This window comes from Rattus norvegicus, chromosome 17, assembly GCF_021556685.1.
Source record: "Rattus norvegicus strain SHRSP/BbbUtx chromosome 17, alternate assembly SHRSP_T2T, whole genome shotgun sequence".
In the NCBI taxonomy this organism is placed as follows: Eukaryota; Metazoa; Chordata; class Mammalia; order Rodentia; family Muridae; genus Rattus; species Rattus norvegicus.
Window position 1 is genome coordinate 81743103 of NC_141550.1, and position 27231 is coordinate 81770333.

The window sequence follows — 27231 nt, forward strand, 5'->3', positions numbered from 1 at the left end:
CTTGGTTCCAATCATCTGCATGACACTCAGAACTAAATGCAACGGCAGTTCCAGAGGCTCCAATATCCTCTTCTGGCTAGTAAGGACATCAGGCATGCATATGGTATACATACATACATACATACATACATACATACATACATACATACATACAAACAAACATGCCACTCATGGGCATTAAGATATATTTTAAAAAAGACTTATTGTATTAAAAGTATCTATTATACATGCCTCTTCGGGATGACACTATTCATCTTTTTTCATTTATTTGGCTTTGAACATACTAGACAAGCACTCTACATGCTAGTGATTTATGTCACTAGCCCATCAAAATACTTATCCTGAAATCAAAACAAAAGAGACTTTTCCCACATAAGGAAATTTCTTTTGATTACAATTCTTTACCTCAACCAATAAAATCCTCTAGGGTTCGTTGTCTTAGAAGGTAACGGCATGTCAATAAGCCTGACTGACTGAGTTCAAACCCTAGGGATTTGGGGCCCATAGGGTAGAAGACAGAACTGATTCCCTCAAGCTTTCCTGACCCACAGGTATATTATGTATGGGTGTATGTGCTGACATACACATACACACATGCAAACACGTAAAATATAACAATTTAAAAAAAATCCTAAGCATAAAAAACGTTATTGGGTAAGTTCTTTTCTTTCTTCCTCTTCTTTTTTTTTTTTTCTGGAGCTGAGGACCCAGGGCCTTGCGCTTGCTAGGCAAGTGCTCTACCACTGAGCTAAATCCCCAACCAGTTATTTTCATTTGGAACCCTTTCCACTGCTGTATTCTGGAAAACAAAAAAGAATACAAAAGGACACAAGATTAAAAATTTTCACTTACTGAGGTTTACTCTGCCAACAATTTTCTAGAAGGTAAATTAAAATTTAACATCAGAGATTAGCATTCCATTTTCGCTTATGTAGAGAAAGTAATGAAAACAACTGGCTCTGCTCCACTGTTGTAAATCAATCTGTCCTTGCTTATTTTCTTTCCTGATTTACACTTAATTAGCATATATACTCCAATCCTCCACCAAGACTCAGATCTCATTAATGTATACTCAAGGCCTTATAATTCTGCCTCTCAAAGACAATAGGTCTTCTGGTTATTTGCTTACAAAGTGTTTTCACCAATCATATATTTTCATTTTTATAACATTTTCTAACAAAAACACAGTTGGAAACTTAAAATTGTCAAACCTGCTCTATCCCATCCTTCTACTGCCAGCGTTTCCTAGGATTCTAAGCTGCCTCACTGCTCACCAGCTGCAGGTCCTCTACCATGGAGACCAGGCAGTTTTGCTGAAACACTGCTATACAAGAAAGGCTGTCGGTGCAGTAGTGTTTCAGCATCTCTATCTTCCTACTCTCAGGCTGGCTTGTCTGCACGTAGCAATGCTAGGCCAAAGAGTACGGGTGAGTAATGAGGACTCTCCTCTAAATAACGCACTGATCTCCATTCTCACCAGCAGGAGAAGGAGATTATCAATATCCTCCACCGTCAGCAGTAATGTACTTGCATCATTTTTTTTCCTCACCTGAAATAATCTTATAGATGGAGCTGAGGAAAATTCACCACAGACTCATTTATTTAAACATTTAATCAAGACTTGGGTAGACATTTTTCCTATTGGCTTTGTCGTTTCAAGAATTGTTCCTCTATGTCTCCCCCCCCTTTTTTTTTGTTCTTTTTTTTTTTTTTGGAGCTGGGGACTGAACCCAGGGCCTTGCGCTTCCTAGGCAAGCGCTCTACCACTGAGCTAAATCCCCAACCCCTCTATGTCCCCTTTCTATTAGCCATCCCTAACAATAATTTATAGGTATTATTTATGAAAAAGCATTGACATCTATCATTTATTTGGCACTCTGAACACATGTTCTCATTTCCCTCAAGTATATGTGTGTGGTATGTACACATGTGTATGCATGCATACATGTACATAGGTGCATATTTGTCAGGCCAAAGCTGATACTGGATGTCTTCCCTGATTGCTTTCCTCTTTGCTCTCCCTGAACCTAGCAGTCACTCATTTTACCTCGTCTAGGTAGTCTGCTTACTCAGGGCATCCCCCAGTCTGCCTCCAGAGTGCTGGAATTACAGCTGATATCCACGCCTGCTTGGTTTTTATGTAAGTTCTAGAGTATCCTTATATTTCTATGACAAGTGCCTTATCCACTGGTCTATCTCTCCAGCTGCACTTAATCTTATTTAAGCCTCATAAAAGCCCAGAGCCAGACTTTTATCATTTAGCTTCTGTCAGTTGTTTAGATCATAAATACTTTACTCAGTCTGTTTAAAATTTCACTTGATGGTATCTTTTTAGAAAGTATTATGTAATCTAAAGTATAAATGCTTTCCCCTGTGATTGCTTTTAAATTTTGCTTACATATTGTGTCAAGATGACACAAATATTCTACGTTTCCACCCTGTCTTTTCTATGGCTTTTGAGATGTTTGCTTTCTAATCCATTTGGGACCAAATGTACATGTATGAAATACTGAGTCTTTAACGTTCCAAAAATACACACAGGGAGCTGAGGCAAGAAGATGGCAAGTTGGAGACCTGCCTGAGCATAGCCTAAGTTCAAGGCCAACAGAGGCAAGTCAGTGAGAACCCATATCATAAGAAAATACAAAATGTATCGCAATGTACAGTACCCATCTAACATGCACATAGCCACAGGTTTAAAGTCTAGTGCTCCAGGCAGGGAAAAGGTATAAACACAAGAGGCCCTCATATAATAGAACGTTAGTCAGGGACCAAATTGTAATATCCAAAGACTATTAACAGAGGGACAAAGAACCTAGACACTCATTCACACCTTGCACAACTCCACAGTGAGGTCCATGTGTTCCTACATGCTGCGCAGCTGTGAACAGATTTAGAGCAAGTGCACAAATTCTTTGACATTATCCTTCATGGAGAACTGGAGCCTATTCTTCCTTCCCTTGGATCTAGGTGGCCTCTGACTTGCTCTGACACACTGTCCACAGTGAAAGTGACACTATGTGACTTCCAGGTCATAAAAGGTCAAGCTCCCCTACTTTTCTTATAACATTTTCATAAACCTGGCTCCCTTAAGAATCTGTCTTATGGGGGTTGGGGATTTAGCTCAGTGGTAGAGCGCTTGCCTAGGAAGCGCAAGGCCCTGGGTTCGGTCCCCAGCTCCGAAAAAAAGAACCAAAAAAAAAAAAAAAAAAGAATCTGTCTTATGAGGCCAATGTGGCCTCCTGGTTGAGATGGAAACTGAGCTCCTGGCTCAGATCCAACATCAATTACCAGCCACATAAGCGAATCACATAAATCCAGCTCAGGGAGCCCCAAAGTTGTGACTCCAACTGTGACTCCATAGTAGTTACTTTTGTGGTACTGTGACAAAAACAGCATAAGGGTCAACATAAAAGAGTAAATATTTGATTGTGCTTATGGTGGCACCACGCCAGTCTGCAGAACAGCATGGTGATGGAAATGTCTGGGGGACACTATAATGGTCCACCAGGAGACACAGGAAGGGGCCAGAGCAAGGCATTAGCCACAAAACCAACTTCCTCCTACCAAGTCCCAGCACTACCTTTCAGCACATCTCAATAAAGGCATCATCATCTATGAAGCCAGGGCTCGATCGTTAGGCAGAGCCTTGAGTGTACTCTACCTTCCTGCTTTGTTTTTGTTTCAAAGATAAGCTCTCAGTATCTAGGTTGGGGCTGACCTCAAATTTGCTATGTATCCCAGGCTGGCTTTCCAGCTTGTGCCTTCCTAGCCAACAGAGCTATGCACTGTCTTTTGGCTGTTCTGACTTTTCATGGCTGTTCATGACTTTTCCTGTCTTGGAGCCAGGGTCTGGATGAATTAGAGGCTCTGCCTCTGTACAGGACAGAGAGATGTACACCTTCACTGGCTTAACCTACAGAACTGTGGGGTTGTCCACCTCTTCACGTGCCCTGAAACAAAGCCCTGATCTTTATGCCCAACAACAAGGTTATAGAGGGATTCCTTCCTTTATCAGTTCTTCATGTATTACATTTAAAATGGATAATTTATTCTTCCAAAAGTCTAAAATACAAAAACACAGGCAGCTGTAAACTCACATTTCCCTGTTTCTAACCCTAACATAGAAAGTGGTGCTTACTGCTGAAGATCAGAAACCTTGTCAAGTGGTACCCCAGCGGCCCGAAAATAGCAATGCATTCCCACCCCAAAATTAGCAGTTTATTTTCATCGATAGAATCAACTGTACAATCACCATGTTTATATTTAACATCATCTGGCAACTAAGGGTGCCCCATAAATATCTGACTGACAACTAGGCAGAGACAAGTGTATCACAGCCAGGCACTGGAACTAGAAACATAGGTGGACGTACCTTGTTTGGGGAATTCTGATTGGGAGCATCCTCCTAGATGTGTTCAAGCTGGCACCTTATGAAGTGACAAATGCTGTACTGATGTGGTCACGAGCAGATGCATGTGCGAATGCATCTGATTCAAAAATCAGTTCACACTGGCACCCTAAAGGTCTCTAGTACCTCTCACTGAAAGATACTGTAATAATAAACACCTTCTGAATGAGTGACTGGTGTATTATTCTGGCTTTTGAGGTAGCTCCAGTTGTGTATTGCCAGAAAGCAAAACACCTCTGAAAAGCAACAATTTTCCCTACCTTCATGGTAAAGATTATTGAACTTAGTCCAAATGTTCTCTCAAGATTTACTTATACCGTGTTAGGCACTGTGTTGGGTTCATAGAGGCTGAAGTCAAAAGGCAGCACCTCTCTCCTGCCAAAACCCTTTTCTAGAAATCACTAGCTCTCCTTTAATCCCAGCACTCAGGAGGCAGAGTCAGGTGGATCTATGAGTTTGAGGCTAGTCTGGTCTACACAATGAATTCCAGGACAGCCAGGGCTACACAGAGAAACTTCAAACAAACAATATCCCCTCCCCCAATAAATAAATAAATAATCCCCAAACAAAACCAACAAACAACAACCACAACATCCCAGAAAGTCAGTTCAAACAGATTCCTAAAGCAATTTCTTACAGCAGGATGGTGGACGAGCAGCTATGACTGGTGTGCAGGCTTGGAACCACATGAAATTGTCTTCAGTATAAAATCCAGAATCATTAAAAGCACCAGACTATCTCACCAACATTCTTTAAATAACATTATACCACCTACAGCATAAACCAGGACAGCTATGAGATGAAATTTTTATTAATTAAATTCTGAGTTAATTACTACTACTATATTAATAAACTATATTGCTGAAATAGTAATAACTATAATCATAACTATTATTATTAAAAAGACAAGGTCTCCATTATATAGCACTGGCTGGCCAGAACCTCATGAAGTAGACCAAACTGGCCTCAAACTTACAGAGACACATATGCCTTGGTTACCATACTCATCCTGAGTGCTGAGGTCTAAAGGAATGTGCTACCATGCCCAGCTTAAAATTGTACTTTGAAATTTGGTATCATGAACACTATATAATGAAGAATATATACTCAACTTTTATTATGCCTAGTTTATAAATTTTCCCTTCTCTTGCTTATCTGAAAACCAGAAATTGGCAAGGAACTACAAAAACTGGCACCAAATTCATTATCTTTTCTTCCAAATTTGCACAAATATTCCAACCTTTCCAACCCTTTAGTGAGGATAAGCTACTTCTCCATTCTCAGAAGCCTTAAAGAAACTAGGATGGGGAAGTAAGAGATGCCATGGTACATCCTCATAATACTAGGACAACCACAATTAAAAAAAAAATACAGAGACAAGGCAGAAAAATTTCAAATTTGAGGCTCGCTTGCTCCCCAAAATATGACTACTGCAGTACCGGTAAGTAGAAGACAGAGCAGTACGGAAGAGCTCCTGTGGAAGACCCAGGTTTGGGTCCTAGCATCCTTACTGAGCAGCTCACGGCCTTCTCTAAGCCTAGTTCCAGGTATTATGACACCCCTTTCTGGCCCCATGAATGCAGTGTACCTAAAGACAGGCAGGCACACACATGTACATCAATAACAGTAATTAATAAAATACAAAGATAAACCCAACTGCAGAGAATTCAAAACAATAAAGCTATTTTGGGATTTGTAACTTTCTCAGAACCGATTTATCTGTGTTGAGTGTGCGTCCACATGTTCATGACTGTGTGCTCTTGTCTAAACAAGCAGTGGCCAGAAGAGCGTGTCAAGTGTCCTTCTTTATCATTCTCTGCCCATTCCTCTCAGGCTAGGGTCACTCCCTATCCCTGGGACACACATTTTCTACTCTAAGCTATAAGCCAGCAAAGCCCCAATCATCCCTGTTCTGCTCCCTACGGACCCGTGGTTAAAGCTATGTATGCCTGGTACACCTGGATTTTTCTGTGGCCACTCAGCAGCAGGCACTCTTAACCACAGAGCCATCTCTAGCCTCTCCTCAGAATTGAACAATAATTTCTAATGTAATTCAGCAATTATACTCTCAGGTTTCTTTTTTTTTTTTTTTTTTGGTTCTTTTTTTCGGAGCTGGGGATCGAACCCAGGGCCTTGCGCTTCCTAGGTAAGCGCTCTACCACTGAGCTAAATCCCCAGCCCCTACTCTCAGGTTTCTAAACAAATAAAAATAAGAGCATATCTATACAGAAATTAGCATGTGAACATTCATAGCAATCTTATTCCTAACAGCTCTCAAATGGAAACAACCCAAATGCCTGTCAACTGATGGATGGATACAGAAAATGTGGAATATCCATATAAAGACTAGTATTCAATTTTTTTTTAAAGTTTCACTTCTATATAAGCAGGATAAATTCAGTGTAAAGAGGCAGGTATTGTAAAGCCTACATATTATATGGTTCAATTTGTATAAAATATCCAAACAACCAGACCAAAGAGAGTCAAGAGAGATTTGTGGTTGTTAGGAGCTGAGCAGAAGGAAGGTAGGGTGTTTATTACTGACCGTCACCTTGACACAGTCTAGGAGCATCAAAGACACAAGCTTCTGAGCCTTTCTGGGAAGGACTATGCAAGTGAGGCTATATGAGGTAGGAAAGAACACTGGAGGCAAAGCAGACTGAGTACCCTCCACCTGCTCCTACTGCCTTCCCTTCCTCACTACCACAGACTGTATTCCCACTGTAAAAAGAAGCGCTGTCTTGACTTGCTTCCGTTCCATATTTTGTCATGAGGAGAAGAGTGACTGACTAGTAGAGAGCGCGTAGGGAACAGACTGCTTAGGGATGTGGGTTTCACTCTGGGATGATGATAATCCCCTCTAAACAGACTGTGGTGATGGCTATACAACTCTGTGGATGTTATAAAGGCCACTAAATCATATAGCATATAAATTGTATGTCAATAAAACGTTTTAAAATTATTAACTAGTGACCTCCTATGCCGGGGGTGGCAGGATGAGAGAGGCCCAGAACCAACCCAGAACCCTAAGAGCAGCTTAGCTGAATGCTTCCTACAGAAATTCACAGGCTCTGAAAGAACATGTATGGTAGAAAGAGCTGTCACAAACCTGAGGAGGCAGGATGCTGAATCGAAAAGTTTTTTAGAAAAGTCTTCCATGTGGAATTCAGTGAATTCTGATTCAGACTTCTGTTTGAGGCAGATCACCACATCCAGAAATTCAACTAGGAAAACCATGTTGCCGCTTTATAAAATCCTATCCAACTTTATAAGAGTTCCATGTCCTTCTCCCGAGATTTTATGCATGAGAGATCTAAACAATTTGTGAATTTTGTTATTTTGAGCTGGAAATGTGGGGCAGGGATGAGATTATGGACCTTGTTCAATCGGGCCACTAGAGCCAGTTCACACCATCTCTGCCACGGAAAGGTCAAATACTGAACTTGCTGCAACAGCAGACTGTCAGAGTCCGTGAAATCTACAGGCAGGACTTACTAGAAGAGCTTCAGGACAGAGCTTCAGAAATGTTTCCGTGAGTTCTGGAGAATGCCCACAAAAGCCCACCCTGCTTCTCTCTGAGTCCAGCTTGTTCCCAGTCCCTGGCAGCCAGATATGACCACTGACTAAGTTCTAGTCAAAGGAACATGAGTGGAAATGATGTCTGCCTCTTCCCACTGCTGCCGACCCTCCCATGTGCATGGTCTTCCTTTCCCAGGGCTTAGGAGAGGTAGATGTAGGATTAGACAACAGAAAACGGCAGAGCCACACACTGGGGGGATCCACAGCCCTTAAATGACAGAGGAAAAAGAGCCCTCTGAACACCAGCCTAGGATAAGGTATTAGGGCCTATCACAGTGGCTCAACTAAATCCTAACTAGTGTAGAAGCAGGAGGACCAGGAGGTCAAGGTCATCATCAGCTACATAGCAAGTTCAAGGCCAGTCTGGGTTGTATGTCTCAAACACAAACAAAACAAAAACAGGCACCTAAAACTACAAATTGTAAGGGAAAAGGTAGTAACTTTGGCAATATCAAAGTTAAGTATTTCATAGAAAAGTTATTACAAATAAAAGGTTTAAATATATGAGGCAAAATACAACACACATGAAAAAGTATTAGTAGCCAGAATATGTATGAAGCTCTTCTTTTTCTCCCCACCACAGCTTCTGTCTAGCCTCACACACAAGGCAAAATAATATTCTGGCAGACACTGTAGGCATTATCTGGGACTGGGTTTGAACCCTGAATCCTAACCTTACAACTGTATTGGTTATATTATTTAACTTCTCTGTGCCTCAGTTTATACATCTGCAAAACGACATTTTCAATAAACAGTATTGGGAAAATCCTAAGGAACAAGTGAATTATGCAGAGAACTTAAGTCAGCTGCAGGTCAGAAGCCACTCGGCATCTGGTTAGCTATCCCTGGGATGGCCTGCTCTTGTTCACGCAGCACAGTGCTGGCTCAAAGTGTGCGGCCGCCCTCCACAGAACACAAAACCCTTAAACACAGTTTCCATTTTATTTCCAGCACCTAAAATAGTATCTAGCATACAAAAGAGTCTCAGTAAGTGTTTTCTGGATGAATGAAAACTCAATTTTAAAAATCACTAAGAAAAAGACAAAAGTCTGACAGAATCATGGGCTGAGGGTATGAATAAGCACTTCACCAAGAAAAGGCCCTGGCAGCTAATAGTCTTGAAAAAACATGCTCTACTTGGTCCACTGATCTGGCAAGTATTTTTAAGTCTAAGAACATCTGAAGTATGCCATGAAAGACAACCCTCACATACCTTTGGTAAATGTAAACTGGCACAGCCACAAAAGAAAAATCTGGCAACTGTCATTGTGACCATCACCAGCACCACATCAGCACTGTTATCACCACACCATCACCATTACCACTGTCATTGACTTTAAAGTAACTTGATAAAATGTAGTAACTATCACTATTACCACTATCACACATCTTTACCACAACCAAAATTATTGTTACCATCATAGCACATGACCACCACCCACATCATCATTACAACCCCCAGCATCACACCTCCACATCACTATCTGCAATTATTACCACTACCACCATCCATTTTTCCACTACCATTATACCAACAACAGCCACCTGTTTCTGTCACCTTAGCTAACAATTTACAGAGCATAATGCATAGTAGACACTGTACTGAGCACCTTGGATCTGACTTTATAAACTGTCATAACAACACATTATTTCCAAATATGGTTAAAGCCTCACCATCTGTGGACCAAGCAGCAAGCACTGATCAGCCCTAATTCTAGAAGGCTACCCGTGCACAGCTGCCCATATCCATTATGTACCTACGCAAACATTTTCCAAACCGAATAGATCCGTCATTTGGGGTTAATAACAGACGGGAAGGCTGTGGGAAATGGTGGTTCCCAGTGAAGCCTGGCAACCTCAGAATTCACATAAATACACAGGTGTCTACTGACTTCTGTACACAAGCTATTGCACATAGACCTCTCCTCCCCCATCACACATATTCATCCACTCATTCTCTTTCACACACATAAATTTGTTTTTTAATAAATCCACTGAACTCCAGTCAACAGATTTTTATTAAGCTTTTGATGTATATGATGTACCAGATAGTCTAAGACTTAAAGACGCAAAGTGCTATCTTCATGCTCACAATCTGCCTATGACTCCACAGGCAGATGTATGTTCATGTTTTGTACATATCTAGCGTTTCTTAGTCACCTTGGCTGCTACTATATCAAGACTTATCAGTACATTGCTTAAACAGCATATTATTTCTCATAGTTTTAGGAGCTGAAGTCCATGATCAGGACAGACCAGGGTACCAGCATAGTCAGGTTCCAGTAGACAGTTCTTTTTGTCTTCATCATTAATCCTGCAGAGAAAGCTCCCCTCCTCATTGCTTAATTGCTATCCAAAGGCCAGCCTTACCATCACTATGGCAACAGAGATTTAGGATTCCATAGTTTATTTTGGAGGACATAAACTGGTCCACAGCTAGTTGTCAGTCTTTCTCCTATCACTCTAAAAACTACCTCTGACTACTACAGCAGTCAGCTTTTCACTGCCACAACAACAACAACAACAACAGCAACAACAACAACAACAACAACAACAACAACAACAACAACAGCACCTCATAAAACTAGCTGTTCAAGAGGAAAGGATTATTTTAGCTCATATTGTTGGAAATGAAGCTCATGACCAAGTAACCTAGCTGCTTTGAGCCTGTGGTTAACATAACAGGCACGTGAGCAAGACTGCTTAGATCACAAGCCAAGGAACAAAAGGGAGCGAGGAGGGGAGCCTGGTTGCCCAATCCTCTTTACAAGACCCAAAGGTCTTCCTGTAGGCTTCTAAAGTTTCTACAACTTTCCAGTAGTATCGGCCCAAGTGTCACCAGTGCTTTAACACATGGGCCTCGGCTTGTTCATGATTTCAATTATACTATGCATAGATCTCACCAAAGGTGCTTCTGAACAGCCATGCTATGTCACACAACAATCCCCTCTCCCATCATCTGCCCATTCTCCACCACAGCTGACCAACTGAGCCTGAATAAACCTTCCTGTTGCCCGGAAACCAGTTAAGGGTTTTCTAGAGAATCTGAGCTAAGAAACACTCTTTGGACAGTGTAGACTTAATTGAGGAGGCAGAAGAGAAGAAAAACAATAGACCTCAGGTCCTCGATTCTAATCAAGACTAGCCCTACTCTCAGATCACACATTGCTGTTTAAATAAAATTCTCTCTTACTTCAGTTAGTTTATATATGTGTTTTAGACACATAGTAAAAGAACTATGTTCCTTACTTAGCAGCTCTGTGACCCTAGACAAGTCACAGATCTTTAGGAGCTATGACTACCTTGGCAGTAAAACAAGGGTCTGGCTGTGGAGACTACTGGGGAGATGCCAGCAAGGAAGAGAATGCTGGACAGGTAACGTAGGAAGGCCAAATCCTGTAAGGGCTCCAAGGCCTTGACAGGGATCATCACCTGAGGTCACCATGATCATGGAAATCTTCACGAAACACATAAATTTGCAATGACTGAACCTGGAGAAGTAAACAAACACAGGAGTTCATTCTCCAAAGGAGACAATGTGGAGAGGAGCTGTAATGAAGGCTTACGGGGAGTCACAGACACAGAGAAATTCCTTTGGCTTAGCAATAATATCCGGCAGTGAATCTGGGAGTTGTGCATAAGACCTTCAGTAATGCTGTGCACAGGAACCAATATTAGGGTATCCTTGATGGGAAAAATGAAAAGAACAGTTTTACATAGAGTTTTACGCTGATTATACTGAAATCACTAGGATCCTATCAGAGGGAACGATGGTAGCAGCCTGGACAGACTTGAGACTTGACAGACTATGCAAACCTTTCAGCTATAGTATAAGGAAAAGATCCTACAAGGTTCCAGGCTAAAAACAAGTTAAAGAAAGAATGATAATAGGGGTTCCACAAAATTAAAAGGAGATGGCACACAAAACATCTACACCACCGAATAGAGGAAGCTAAAAATGGTGCTTTAGGCGTTGGGGATTTAGCTCAGTGGTAGAGCGCTTGCCTAGCAAGTGCAAGGCCCTGGGTTTGATCCCCAGCTCTGAAAAAAAGAAAAAAACAAACAAACAAACAAACAAACAAAAAACAAAAACAAAAACAAAAAAAAGGTGCTTTAGAGTTTCAAGGAGATCAACTGTAGTCCAATCACATGTACATCTCAATTACAGGTGATGGGGCTAGCAAGATGGCTCAGTGGGCTAAGGGTGCTTGCTGCCAAGCGTGACAAGCTGAGTTCAATCCCAGGAGTCCTCCATGGTAGAAGGAGGTAAAATCTGAAAATAGTTCTCTGACCTCCACGTGAGCATCATAGCACTTTCTTCCCCCACCACGCACGCATAAATAAATGTAAAAAAATTATAGTTATGTTTGAGGGCAAGACTCATCAGATATTCAAGAAACTAGAAAATGATATCATTCACACACTATAAAAAATATGAAATAAGAAAGTAATTGAAAACTTTGCCCAGTGGCCGTATTGTAGCCAATGAGGTTTACCTGAGGTGCGATTATTGCTAATTGAAAACTTTTTCCAAAACCCTGCCATGAGGACTTGCCATATAGTCGGCATTGGCAATTTATGACAGTCTCTAAGGAGACTGAATAGCCATGGTTCAAAAGAAAACTATCTTTGCCTTTTAATGGCTAACCTTTCCTTATTGTCTAGTTGGTGTTTACAAGTTCTCAAGCCTATGCTTACTTTCTCCACTCTTCCTTTTCCTTCTAATAAACTTGCTTTTTAGAGAAAAAAAAATAAGAGGCTTCCCCCCAAGGCTTCTCTTCTTGTTGGGGGGAGGGGATAACTGAAGAGAAAAAAGAAAGGATCTATTTTCTAAAACACACCAGGAGACAAAGGCAGTAAGTGGGATGTTCCTGAGAGCATAGATGTCAAACGCGGTGTTCAGATAAACGTTTTTAGGGATACAGAGCAAAACTGAAAGCAAATGAAACTTATAAGACCCCAGCTATTTCAAAGCCTACACATTTTTTTTGTCTTGTGAAATTGTAGAACGTTTTGGACAGTGGTAATTATTTTGTTTTTGTTTTTCTAAGCAAGGTTTCGTGGAGCTCAGGCTGACCTCCAACCTTCATTGGAAAGGGTGGTCTTTAATTCCCCATCCTTCTGCCTCCATTTACCAAGTGGTGAGATTGCAGGCATGTGTCACTATGCTTAGCAGGCAGTGGTGAAAAATTTGGCACTGATAGAGAAATTTGTTTAAAATATGCTTGTTCAAAATTTAAAGGCAATTCCTCGAAGAAGGAAAAAAAATGGAAGCCCTGTATTCTACAAAAGACAGGAAAATAAATGTTTAAGTATGCTGTGAGAATTTTGGTTTATTTGAAAAAAAAAAAAAAAGAATAGGTTTTCCTTTTAATCCCAGGTGTGGGATACAGGGCTGCTTCATTTTATCCCTAGCAAGTGACTATGATTTGCCCCGTGCTCTAGCAGAGACAGTGTTTTGCCAGCTGCAGACAGCTTCTGTGAATGTGTAACGTTTGAAACTCTGGGAACTTTTCAGAGGATATGTAAATGCCAGGGTCCCAAGAGATGGGTTGGTCATTGTGGGTCATTTGGAAAGGTTGGCTGCTGTTTGAAAGTAGTCCTGGTCAAAAAAGAAACAACGACAACAACAACAAAATTAGATTCAGGGATCTCTTTCTCTCCTACCTAGTGCTAGCTAGGCTGTTGAACCGGTGGACTAAGGGCAGATGATAAGGGTGGAAGAAAGAACCCACAAGAGTAGCAAAAGTCTGGCAACCTATGTATATAGAAACAGAAAATTCAAAGGCACATATTATCTGAGTTGTTTAGAATGACAGTTACCATCTGTGAAAGGCTTTTTTAGTGAGTTAATTTAAATAAAATTAAATTGAAATTGTAGTTCCTCAATGACTCTAGCCACACTCAAGAGCCCAACAGCTCCATGTGAATATTGCCTAGGGGCTAGCCAATGGTCATGGTGAAAACACACGGCTGCCAATGAACCATGAAATATAATTCTATTTATGCTGATTGGGCACATACTAAACTGTGAATCAGTTACACTGTTAATTAAGCGAGGATATAAAGAAACAGAATAGCCAAGGAATTTCGATCTATCTATACTTTATTCTGCACGTTTCACTCATAGAAACAGTAAAAGTGATAAAACTATTTTCAACTGGAATGATGACAAACCATTGGTCCTCTTTTTTGAATGTTTTGAGCTTTACCCTGCTAAGTGGTGGTGAGTAACAAAGATGACAGAGTGTGTATTTTGTCCTTAGAAACTCTGGATTTCAGCCAGTCTCTGGGGAAAGTCTGGGCCAAAGGTGATGTCACCATCTCCGAGGTGAGTCTCAATTGGTATCTGATCACTGATTTAAGTATTTTAAGTATTTCTTGAATGAGGGGAAGCCCTAGGGCTGTTAAAACATCTTTCCATTTAGATTTATATAATTGGGGGGCTGGAGAGATGGCTCAGTGGTTAGAGCACCGACTGCTCTTCCTGAGGTCCTGAGTTCAAATCCCAGCAACCACATGGTGGCTCACAACCATCCGTAATAAGATCTGATGCCCTCTTCTGGTGTGTCTGAAGACAGCTACATTGTACTCATATACAGTAAAATAAAATATTTAAAAAAAATATAGATTTATATAATTGACAGCAGATCAAATTTCAGAAAGAGGGGTTGGGGATTTAGCTCAGTGGTAGAGTGCTTGCCTAGGAAGTGCAAGGCCCTGGGTTCGGTCCCCAGCTCTGGGGAAAAAAAAAAAAAAAAAAAAAAAAAGAACCAAAAAAAAAAAAATTTCAGAAAGAGCAGCTTTGAGTTATCCTTTTAATTTTGTATGAGAATTCAATTATTGTAAGTTTCTTCATTTTCTTTTTGATTCTATGCAGCCGACTAAAGGAAGCGGTCAGAGTCAATTCCAACGATAGATAGATAGATAGATAGATAGATAGATAGATAGATAGATAAACAAACTGCATTTTCTTCACATCTTTTCCCTTAGTTGATGGTAGTGCAGGAAGGGTTTTATTATTTTTGTTTCTTAGTTCTCACACCTGTGATCCTAGCAGAGGAAAGACAGAGAAAGGGAGTGCAGTCCAGGCCACACAGCGAGTTCAGGTTAGACTGGCCTGAATTGAGATTGAGACTGTCTCAAAAACAACACAACACAAACATCAAAAGAGCATCTAAGGGTTGCTTTTTGTGACATATTGGTTCTTTTTGTTTTTCTAAAAATTCTTAACGAGTATTTCCAAGAGTGATCTATAGGCTAAATGCAATTACTGTCAAAATTCCAATATTTTTCATAGAAAAAAAAAACCAAAAATCCAAAAATCCACATGGAGGCACAAAAAATACTGAAGAGTCAATGAAAGTCTGAGCGAAAGGAACAATGCTGGAGGCACCTCCTTTCACAATGCACTACAGGCCATAACAAAACAGAATGGTACTGGCACAAAACCCGACTTGTAGATCAGTGGAGTGGATAGGGGTACGGAATAAACCCCACAGTGACAGCCACCTGACTTTTAACAAAGAGGCCAAAAGCCTATTTTGAAGAAAAGCCAGCCTCGTCAACAAATGGTGCTAGCAAAACTGGATATCCACATGGAAAGGAACAAAACTAGATGCGCGCCTCTCACTTTAGGAAAACAAGATCAATGCGAATCTAAATATGAGCCTGAAACTTTGAAATTGCTTCAGGCAAGCACAAGGAAAGCACTTAAAGATACAGCAAAGATACTTTCCAGAGCTAACAGACATGTTAGCAAGAGTTGGCAAGTGGGGCTGATAGAATTAAAAGGCTTCTGCACAAGTGAAACGACAGCTTATGGTGGGAGAAAACTCTCTGCTAGCTATACATTTGTGAGAAGTATCTAGACTCCATAAAGACCACCAAGGAACCAAACAATCCTGTCAGTAAAGGGTCAAAGAAAATGAACAGGCAGCTGTCAAGAAATGAAAATACAAACAGCTAATAAATATTCAAATAATACAGTTCAGCATTCTTGGCCATTAGGAAACAAAAATTCAAACATTGAAATTCCATCTCGTTCCCCAGTCTGAGAGATTATCATTAAGTTAAGCAGACACAACAAATGGTAGCTAGGATGGTGGGGGAAAGGCAGCCGTTGTATGTTACTGGCCGAAATGTAAACTAGTCTAACCAGTAAGGAAATCAGTATAGAGGTTTAATTATAACAATGATAACAATAACTCTAAATCAATATAAAACCTTCAATTATTTTGTCTCAAGCTTTTTTTTTTTTTTTTGTGGAGACAATGTCTGGCTATGACTTAACTCAAGGTTTTCCTCAGCTTCCAAAGGCAAGGATTACAGGCGTGTGCCACCACACTTAAAGTTTTTGTGGTATCAGGGATTAAACAGAGTGGGCAACTCCTCTACCAGGAAAGTATATTCCTGTACCACCCCACCCCCACCAATTCCTGATTGCCACAAGGTGATCAAGTCACTCTACGATGGGCTTCTGAACTACCACAGTCCCAAAACTGAACTAACAGACCTCAGCCAGAAAGCAGGGAAATTGAGTCAAAATCAATCTTCCATTCTCTAAAACTGTTTCTCCCACATATTTGCCGTGGCGATTAAAAAGCTAATTTTCATAGGATGAAGCTAAGGGATCCTCTAGAATGTAGTTTACAAATGGAGAAAACACTCCTTAATGGGGGTAAGAAGACCTTGGGTTTTAGTGGATTTAACATTGTGCCCATCTCCCAATAGTTTTACCAAATCCCTTCAGAAACTGAGAAGGCAGAACAAATCAAGAATGAGCAGAATCTTCCAATATTAAAAGACCCTGGATGACCTCTGCAGCCTCACACCCGGGTTTTCAAATTCCTAGCAGAATCATCTTGCAGACAATCTCTTCCCATTGTCACCCAGACAGGAATGAAACCTTCAGTCACCTGGACTCTTCATATGCCTCAAAGTTTTCAAGTTTCCTCAAGCTCTTTACTGAGACCCACAAATCAGGCAGAAAAGCAAGTCACTGAAGGGATCTTTTTAGATAATCCTCAATTCTCTTACTTCTGCTTTTCCATATTTTATTTGAAAATAATAAAACTACACTGTTTGAGATTATCCTCTCACTACCTAAAAACGACAATCTTTCCCTTCGTTAATGTTTTGAGAATGCGTGTAACTTTTAGAGTGGTATACTGCTCTACCATATTTGGGTGGACCAAACAATTGAAGTACACACTTCCCATGAAAATGACAACACTCAAGTGTTTTATAATACTTAAACTATTGCTTTAACTCAAACATAAAACCTCATGTTTTGTTTACTGGCTTTCAATATTACCCATAAAATAAACTATATGGTTAATAAAGCTCTACAGAAACAAAAGCATAGTGATATCTCATTGGATAGTTTTCCTTTATTTGAATCCACACAGTAAGCTAAAACAACTCCTAGACGCATTATACTGAATGTTGGGCATACATTAATCCTTTCGGGCCCCAAGGGAGCTATTGAACACATTACTGCTCTGTGCACTGACCACAGCCTACCAGCTCAGAAGTAATACTTTGCTTATTAGAGGTAAAGCATTATCTATTCATTCTCCAAAGGCTCTTCATTTGTTGTTTATTTAAACTGACTGAGAATGAAGAGGCCGAGGAAGGGAGGAAAAGTTTTCCCTATTTTAACGCCCACAAACTTGGGCTACTTAAAGAAAACTTGGTGTCTATGGAGCACTATCAATTCATGAGCCAAATAAAACAGAACGACTTCCTTAAATTGTACTAAACTGAAATCAAAAGAGGAGAGCAGTTCAACAGAGCAGAACAGTTACTTCAGTTCTACTGATCTCTCTACACTTTAACAACAATTAATCCATTAGATTAGTTTAGCAAACTACAAGTTATCACGTTGCCTATTCCTGGTTAAAACAACCCAATCCACTGGGCAGCTCTAAATTTTGATTAAGCACCCTAATATATAACTAACGTGCTGATGTATAAATCTGGAAACCTCTCAGTGGGGCCCCCAAATGCCTGTGGACTCTCTTCTGGGAGCTTCAGACAGCCTATAGCAAGGCATCACACAGTTCCAGATCAGAGGTTGCAGTGAAGAGTAAGTCTTTGTACCAAGGGTATCCTCAACTTTGTAAGCAAGGAAGTTTTCATTAAACCCCCGCCCTAGAATATCAATCACACAGAACAATAAAACTGGGAGAGAAATGAGTCCAGGGTCTCCCCAGAAAGATATCCTATGGGTGCTGAAGTTATTGAGTTACCTATCCACTGCCTTACATCTGGACCCATTTGTGGCAAGAAGGCTAGTGTTTCAAAAATACACTCCTATTTAGTTATCACAGGCAAATTTCTATTACTCATAAACAGAACTCAGGCTCAAATCTGTAGAATTTCCTCTCCTGGCTTAAAAAAAAAATCTAGACTTGAATGATAATATTCAGGACTTGCAGCTGCCACTGAACTGTTCACTGAAAACATTAAAAAAGCAACTTGCCAAAGGGAGACAGATATATGTAGTCAGCTTTTCTTTTTCTTCATTTGTTATTTAATATTTGATAACGTATTCAAGATCAATAAAGCCTCCTTTCTTAAAGCTTAAAGTAAACGCTGTACAAAATACAAATACTTGAAAGACTCTCCATGAATTGAATAAATAAGCCATCTGTGACTCAGGCTTCCCTTTCGTGTTTTTAGGCTGACCCACTTCTCCAGTCACCATGGTTCGCAGAATCTCACTTCTAAGGGGCAGCAGTCACAGCTCTGTGCCAGACCATAGTTTGAATCCAACAGGGTAAAAGGCTGAGGCAAACAGCACCTACAAAAGGACGCCGGTCTTTATTTAAAATGATCCTCCAGTCTCCGCCTCTAAAACAGAACTTCAATACCAGCCTCAACCAGAAGAGAAGCATTCTCTCCAACGGAAGGGAAAAAAAAATCAAGTCTGCAGGGGAGAAAAGAGCGCAGGCACAGATTGAGAAACCGATCAAATGTTGAGGTACTTGGTACATTTATTTGGCTTTGGAGATCAGACACCCGTTTTGCAGGAGGGGTAAGGTCGGGGCCAAGGGAAGTCGGCTCACTGGTCAGCTCTGCTCCAGAAAGCTCTGCGGGCACGCTCAGAGGCCGCAAAGCTGAATGTCCTCCGGCGTCCGCTGAGACCTGTATCCCTCCCCCGCTCCCCTCCCGGCGCCCCTTTCCGGGCCTGGGAGGCAGAACTTTGCGCAGTTCCTCGGCAGCAGCCGAGACCGCCAGGGGCGCATCCCTATCCCACCCCCACCCCCCACCGGCTCTGCGGGTTTCGTCCCTACAGGGGGTTAGTGGCGGCTGGGGTGGGGGGGCGGTGCGAAAGTACTAGAAGGATGCCAAGGCGCAAGTGGAACGACTTGCATCTCCCTCGCCCCGGCGGTCCAAGACGCCGCCACCACAAAGGGAAGGGCCTTGCGCCCTTGCAGAGTTCCCACCCGAACCACTCGCCGTGGCTGGGTGAGGCCAAGCCAGCGGGGGCGCGCGGCAGGTGACTGTCGCGTCGCGGGTCCCCGGGCCCCAGTCGCAGTCTCCCCGCCCACCTCGGGCCTCGCCCACCACTGCGCGCTCTCCGAGAGCCGGGAGACCTGCACCTCACAATGGTCTCAGGACGAGGCCACCGCCAAACCGAGTGGTCGAGGGGCTCCCGCACGAGCGGGCGCCGGAGCCCTGAGGTGCGCGCGGTCCCCGCCCCGCCGCACCCGCGCGCCACCTCCTACCCTTTGGCGTGTTCCGTCTCCTCCTCATTGTCTCCGTCTATTCCGCACGTGTCCTGGTCGTCCAGCTCTAGGCTCTGCTGGCTGGCCGCAGACTCGCTGTCCTCCGCCATCGCGGCGGCTCCGAGCGGCTGGGGAGGCGGCGCTCCGAGCAGCAAGCAAGGCGCGACAGGGCGGGCGCGGCCGCAGCTCCCTCTAGTGCCGCCCACCCTCGGGCACCGAGTCTGGTGTCTGCCGTCCCGCCCACCCCGCCGGTCACGCCCCTCACAGCCGGCTAGGCCCCGCCCACTCCCTTGCGGCTCCCGCCTGTCTATTCTGTTCCGCCCGCCTCAGTCAGGGCGGGCCCCGCCCACATTGCGTGCCCACTCCCTCCCACCTCATCAGTTCTCCCACTTCGGCAGCCGAGGCCCCGCCTACTTCGCCTTCCCACTTCCGCCTGTTTTAGCGGGTGAAGAAGACCCGCTCCTCTCGTGGTCCCGTTTCCGCCTGGGCTAGGGAGGCTCCGCCCACCTCACCTCTGGCTTCGGCTCAACTCGGCCCGCACTGCCCCGCCCACCTCGCTGGTCCGCTCTGGGCTCTTCCGCGGGCGCGACACCGCCCACCTCAGCCAGCCCGAGGGCGAAAACGAGGCTCGTCCTTCTTCCTCAGTCTAAAGACCTGAGGTGGGGAGTTGGGGGAAGTGTGGATCCTGAGCGGGAGCCCCAGGCAGAGGCCGTAGAGGGTGGGGCGTGGCCTGCTTTGGGATGCGTTTGTGGCTCCAAAGCTGCAGCCAGTCACTGCAGGTTGAATTTCAGAGCGGCGCGTGAGCGTTTGCGAGCATTGGCTATGTGATTCTATAATCTGTGTGCCTCAGTGCTCTCGATTTCTGCAGGGATTTTTTTTTTCCACTCAGGCCTGCGACTCCCTAAAGCTCTCCCTGCCTCCTCTCCCACATGTTCTTCAAAATTTTCCATTTCGTGCGTTAGTTTCTAATGCTTATCAAGCCAAAGCTCCAACCTCCCCACCTCCCCGCTGCAAGCCTCCTCAGAGTCCGCAACAGAAAATTCCTGGAGTTGTTTTTTTTGTTTGTTTGGTTGGTTTTGTTGTTGTTGTTTGCTTGTTTGTTTTTGTCTATAGAAGGGTTAGGCTGAGAATAGAATGAACATTTTGTAAGGCATGGTGAAGATATCCAAATTGGGAGATTGGGTAGTTTCAGGCAAGTCATTGGGCTTACTTCTAGTGAAGGTCATGACCTAGACCTTCAAGCAAACCTGTATGGATGGTATTGAAATCGTCCACCATCAGGAAACAGGAAAGGAAGGAAGCTAAGTATGGTGTCTGATGCCTGTTATCCCAGCAATCCCAGAGGTAAAAATTAGTTCTTTGAGGCCAGCATCCATTGCATGCAGAGTTCAAGGACATCTTGAGCTGCAAGAGACTCCTCTCAGGGAAAATAAAGGGCTGGGAGAGAGGAAGGAGACCCTCCTGTGTGCACCAGATAACACTCAGGTGAAATCTATACTGCTGTTAAATGCTTCCCACACCAGCCCTTAGCTTTCCAGAGATAGGAAGTGTTCAAAGATCCTGCCAGACCACCGGAAGACTGTGAGACAGTTTTACAGAAGCAGTGGCTGAGAAAGTTACCCAAACTTTGTAATAATGACGCAAAAAGTCTTTAAAAGCCACCTGAAATTTTTAGTGTAATGCGAATCTCCCCCTCCCCCCCCCCCCCCCCAACGAGACTATGTGGTTAACATGCAGTGAGCTCAGATGACCTAGAGACAAAACTTGCAGAGCAATTTCGAAGTCCAACATTTATTTGTTTGACGTCCTTGGAGAAAGGACCCAAACATGGAGAAAATGCAGTTTTGTGCTTAACAGTTGTAACTATTTCTCAGACAAGGTCAAACGTGGCCTCTAGATTCAGACCTTAGGATAGACTGGGGTTGCTGACCCTCATCTTTATGAACATAAATAACTGAATAACTAACCTGTCAACAGAGACCTAACTAGGAGGGATAGACCGGCCATTTTACCCTGTCAGAGGGCTTGTGGCAAGACAATAGAGACTGGAGAGATCAACACCAAGACTTCTGTTCCTTATGGCCTTGGGCCCCTTCCCCAGCCCACTAGCCCACTCTAATTTTCAGGAGTGCCATTTCTTTTTTAGTAAAATATTTCTAACCATGTGTCCCCAGTGCAATTTCTTATCCCCAGACACAGGAGCCAGGCGTTCTCTGAACTCAGACCCATGTCTGTAACAGGTTCAAGCATTTTTTTTTCAAACTTCCAAGGCAAAGAAAATACAGCATACAGTTGTTCATTTTAACTTTCAAGAAACATTACCTAAGAAACTTAAAAGAAAAAAAAGACCAAGAAGGCAAATCATTCTGGAGAAATGAAGTAAACGTCAGGAAATAATGACCAGCAGGGAACATTATTCTGCAGAAGGGAAGGGAGCAGGGCCAGGCGTTTGCACAGCGCTAGACTGAAGCCTTATATAACCCAAGTGTTTCTCAGCAGAATATTAATCTTTCACAGGAGAGGGAAGTTTGTGGCCAGCCCTGGGGCAGTCCTAAATTCTATTGTCATGAACAGAAACTCACCGAGTCTCCAAGGGGCTTCTCTCTCTGGCTTCATCCAGGAGTCAGAGCCAAGTGGCAGCTTCTGGAAGGTGAAATCCAAGTTGAGAGGAAACCAGTTGTGTAGAGTGTTTGCCAGTGTGTTAAAAATGGCCCTTGGGACTTTCTCCTTCTGCTTGGCTTATCTTATGGAATACAAGACCAAGATTGTGTAGTTGGTCTTGTTCGACTTGTTTTTAAGTGTCAAAAAATATGCAATGTAGAAGTTACTGTCAAACACTTTAAGTATATAGGTTGGTTTCATTTCATACTACTTATACCTTGAACATTTCCTCTGGTTGAACTTCACCCCTAATCCCAGTAAGCATCTCCCCGGTTATGTCTTCTCGTCAGACTGTGGAACTACCAGTCTACTTTTGTGTATGTAAATTTGATTACTGTAGAAAAGTCATTTAAGCTCTTCACCTGTTTTTAGACTGATTTATTTCACATAATATAATGGTCTCAACATCCTTTATGTTAAAGCATGTGTTAATTTCCTTCCCTTTGAAAGCTAAATACTATCCCATCGTTGCCTGTATGTTTTATGAGTCCATTCATTAGTGGACATTGAGTTTCTTCCATTCTTTGGGTACTGTGAAAGCAAGGCCTTGCTTTCAGTTCTGTTGGACAATACAGAGGTAAAGTTGCTGAATCATATGGTATTTAAATTGAGGAACAGGCAGTGGGGTTTGCACAGATGGTCTACTGCAAGAATACACAAGGGTTCTTGATTGGCCGTATCTCCTCTGATGCTTGTCCTTCTTGCTACACTTCTTTCTTTTGTCCAACAGCAGAAGTCCTCCTGGGTATGGATGACATAACTCAATATAACCATGGACACATAACATGTCTAGATATAAAGTATATTTAAAAGCCAATAATAAATATGTTGGTATGTTCATGTTTGGGTATGCAGATGCACATACAGGCATGCCTGTGTGTTTGGAGGCCAGAGAACAACCTTGGGTCTCCTTCTTCAGGTACCAGCCACCATTTTTGTTTTGTTTTGTCTTGTTTGATACTGGCTTGAAATTCAACCAAGTAGGCAAGGCTGGATGACCCGGAAGCCCCAGGATCCTGTAATCTTCGCTTCTCTAGCACTGCGGTTATAAAATTGTGCTCCTTTTTTTTTTTTTTAAATATAGCTTTGGAGGATCACACTGATGCTTGGAAGGTGTCTTAGTTAGGGGTTCACCCCTGTGAACAGACACCCTGGCCAAGGCAACTCTTACAAAGAAAAACATTTAATTGGGGCTGGCTTACAGATTCTGAGGTTCAGTCCATTATCATCGAGGTGGGAACATGGCAGCATCCAGGCAGGTATGGTGCAGGAGGAACTGAGAGTTCTACATCTTCATCTGAAGGCTGCTAGCAGAATACTCCCTTCCACTAGGATGAGTGTTCTTAAAGCCCACACCCACAGTGCCACACCTACTTCAAAAAGGCCACACCTAGTTGAACAGGGCCACGCCTTCTAATAGTGTCACTCCCTGGGCTGACCATATACAAACCATCACAAAGGCAAGCATTTTTTTCTACCCTGCTCACTAGTCAATTTTTTTTTTTTTTTGCTTCTTTTTTTCGGAGCTGGGGACCGAACCCAGGGCCTTGCGCTTCCTAGGCAAGCACTCTTCCACTGAGCTAAATCCCCAACCCCTCACTAGTCAAATTTTTGAAGCTACATAATTCAGTTATCTGTAGCAGAATATTCTATAAGAAATGTACAAATGACTTTAATTACGATGAGAAAAAGTTATACAAGTGAATCTATCAGTGGGAGAATAGTACATATTAGCCATAATGGTATGTGGTCCTGGACCTCAAAAATACATCTGAGTATCCTCTCCTTTTTCCCTTCTGAAACTATAATGTGAACAGAGTTGGGGGCGATCTAGGGTTACAGAGAATCAATTAAGAGATATGACAGTAAGATTCCAAAGGAAATACCTAATTAAAACTAGAGATGTAAAGATTCATCTTGAGCCTACATGTTTACAAAACTAGCTTGTTTCTCCAGAGGAGAGAAAATATTAAAACACCTGAGGAGAGGTTTAAGGAGCCAGGGAACAGAGTATAAATAAATGGTCCAGGATTCAGATGAGAGAAATAAGAAGATGGAAATTTCCTAATTAAGACATTGGTTTCCTGAGGCCTGGCATGTTTCTCCTCGGTCCCTCGGAGTACTTCCCTATCATGACCACAAGCTTGGCTTAGGGAGATCTGGTCTCCTGTTCTTGGTTAGTCCACCAGATGACCACAGGTATATGATGGAAACCAACAGAAGTCGACATCACGTCCCATATCCCTTCAGACTTGAGAGAGCTCATACAAAGTCACGGCTTTAAGATGCCAAATCTCAGAGTATCTTATTACATAGCAGTACCTACTGTCTCAAAGCAAAGACTGAGAGAAAAATCTCTCTCTTTTTTTAAAAAGACTCATTTCTTATTGCTAGATGTGATTACTCTCTGTGTCCCTGAGTATATCTGAAAATACTCATTCCAACCAACATCGTGCACTGATTTCTTTTCTTGCTAAATGCTAGAAAACCCTATCCAGAAAAGAAAAATAAATGAAGAAAGAAAAAATAAAAGAGCCATACATCTGAAATACATTTTCAGAGCACCTCAGAGTCTTTCACCCCCTATTGCTTATTTTATATATACATATAATTAATATATATAATATATATAATTCTTAGTGTGCAAATTAGTAAGGAAGTGCCACAGCATTATATATGAATATATTTATTATATAATATGTAATATAATAAAACCCCAATGCAGTGAGTCTCTCTGGGCTGAACAGGACAACTTGAAGCCTAAGTATAACCTCACTGAAAATACTGGAAGACGCAGAGATGCTGCCATGGAGAAAGGAGCATGATTTCCTTTTAGAACTGAGAGGCTCCATCCTTCTGCAAAGAAGGCCATTTTGAAACAGCGCTGCCTTCTGAACTCAGAAGGTACAGGTATTGTCCACCAGCACGCCCCTCAATACTGGGCTTCCCAAGTTCATTGTTTCAAAATAAATACGGATGGAATATATCCTGAGGCATGTTGTTACGGCTTCTTGCTAGAACTACCAGGAAGCCAGTGAATGGGTCAGCTCAAGGTAAAAGTGCTGGGAGAGAGAGATGCAGTCTGACTCATCTCTTCTAGAAATAGAGATTTCTCCCAGGAATTACATGTGAGCACCCTGTCCTCCCGCCTAGTCCTCCAAGAGCCAGAAGAGATGGGAGGAGTGGAAGGAGCTTGTCTGAGAAGCCACAAAGGAGAAGTCATAGAGGCAAAGACCTTTAATTGATGTGTAACAGTGCCATCTTGGTAGCTCTGAAGCAAACAATGAGGAAGATTTATTCCCAGGGAAGAAGACTCAGTAAGGCATCTACTTGAGTTACTCTGAATAATTAGGACTCTCAGCCATCCCCAAAAGGTTGTCTTAAAGGTAAAGATACCGTGAAGGAAGGAGGCAGCATGGAAGACACTTAGATACCTTCATTTGAGATACTACCGTCAGTAAAACCAAGAGTGCTTAAAGGGAGCCATGGCGCCCCTCAGTTGTAAAGCATTTTTCTAGCTTGTTTAGGGCCAGGCTCTGGCCCCTCTCCCTCCTCAAGAAAGGAGTAAGGACATAAAAAAGGACACGAATTTTATGGTGACTCACACAAAGCTCAGATACATCAGTCTCTTCCCAACTGTGGGCTCAGTGATGTGGTTCGTTTGCTTGATATTGACAACCTACATGACCGAAATCAACTGTTGCCACAGATCAAGGCTCTCATCCAATGGAAGCCAGATTTTCATCATTTAACAGCACATTGCTTCTTTTGTGCTTTAAAATCTACTGATCCTGGATAAATGAGGAGCGGGGACAGCTGTAACAAAGCAAACAGAGCCAAAATGTTTCTTGCAGAATGTTATGTGTGGATATATAGGGAAGCTCATTGCACAAAGCAGTTAATTTCCCTAATTTGGAACTTTTCCCTAATAAAGTGCTTCTAAGAGCATAAAAGACAGCTAATCAAATCCCGAAGGAATAAACAATGTCCTTTGTCTGAACTTAGCAAATCAGGTTACATGCTCACTGGTACCGACTCCAGAACCAGACTTTACATCGTCCAGCTTCCAGGAAATAAGCAAGAAGAAGCTCTCCCATTTGGATCTTTGGGCCAAACTTCACTGTGATCTAGAAGTCAGGACAGTCGTTTACAGACCCTGCAACAAGCTTCGGGCTCCTGGTGTGTCAGTTTCTAACAGAACCCTTGCAAAAGAAGTTGTTTGCTAACTTCGACCTTGCTTTCTATTGAAAGATAAGTAAACCAAAAAGAAACAAAACAAAACCCTCTCTTTGTGGTTGTTTTGTCCCTGAGACAGAATCTCTCATATCCCAGACTGGCCTTGACGTTTGCTTTGTAGCCAAGGATGACTAACTCTGAGCCTCCACCCATCTAATGATTACATGCGTGTACCTCCTAAGCAGGTTCTGTGCCGTGCCGGGGATAAATCCAGGGCATTGTGCATACAAGCAAACACTTCACTGATTCAGCGACATCCTCAGCCCATAAACCAAAATTTAGCAATAACATCTAACTACTGTTCACTTTTAAAGTCCCCGATGATTCAGGCATGTATTTTGTACTTGTTACTATTTTAATTCTTAATTTGTGACAAGAGCAACACAAGATTGCCCACTTAATCAGTCTTTAAGTACCCAATAAGGTACCATTAACTGTAAGGACAGTGTTGTATAACATACCCTCTAGAACTTCCTCTAAACGTGTTGGAGAATATGTTTCACATTTATTTTGCGTGCACTATTTTCCAATGCGAAAATGGAGAGTAAGAGAAGCTAAAAGAACACACTCGAGTACAAACCTGTATGGCCATTATAGAAATCAGTAAGG

General features: G+C 42.4%; 1 protein-coding gene, 1 long non-coding RNA gene and 1 other non-coding gene across 6 annotated transcripts in view; 1 reads left to right on the forward strand and 2 right to left on the reverse strand.

Moving 5' to 3' along the window:
• Nmt2 (N-myristoyltransferase 2) overlaps positions 1-19920 on the reverse strand; it is a 43538-nt gene extending 23618 nt beyond the window's left edge. For 2 of the 4 annotated variants that reach the window (NM_001412419.1, NM_207590.2), the window contains 1 exon segment: positions 19726-19920. In NM_001412419.1, coding sequence (NP_001399348.1) covers positions 19726-19753 — 28 coding nt within the window. In that variant the 5' untranslated portion in view covers positions 19754-19920. 4 annotated transcript variants of the gene reach the window in all.
• LOC148000293 (uncharacterized) lies at positions 1680-2877 on the reverse strand. Its single transcript, XR_015641884.1, has 2 exons — positions 1785-2877; positions 1680-1717 (listed from the first exon to the last, which is right to left on the reverse strand). It is a non-coding gene; the product is annotated as an uncharacterized LOC148000293 (long non-coding RNA).
• Positions 12447-12587, forward strand: LOC120098027 (U4 spliceosomal RNA). Its single transcript, XR_015642050.1, has one exon. It is a non-coding gene; the product is annotated as a U4 spliceosomal RNA (small nuclear RNA).
• Positions 19921-27231: the final 7311 nt, after the last annotated feature.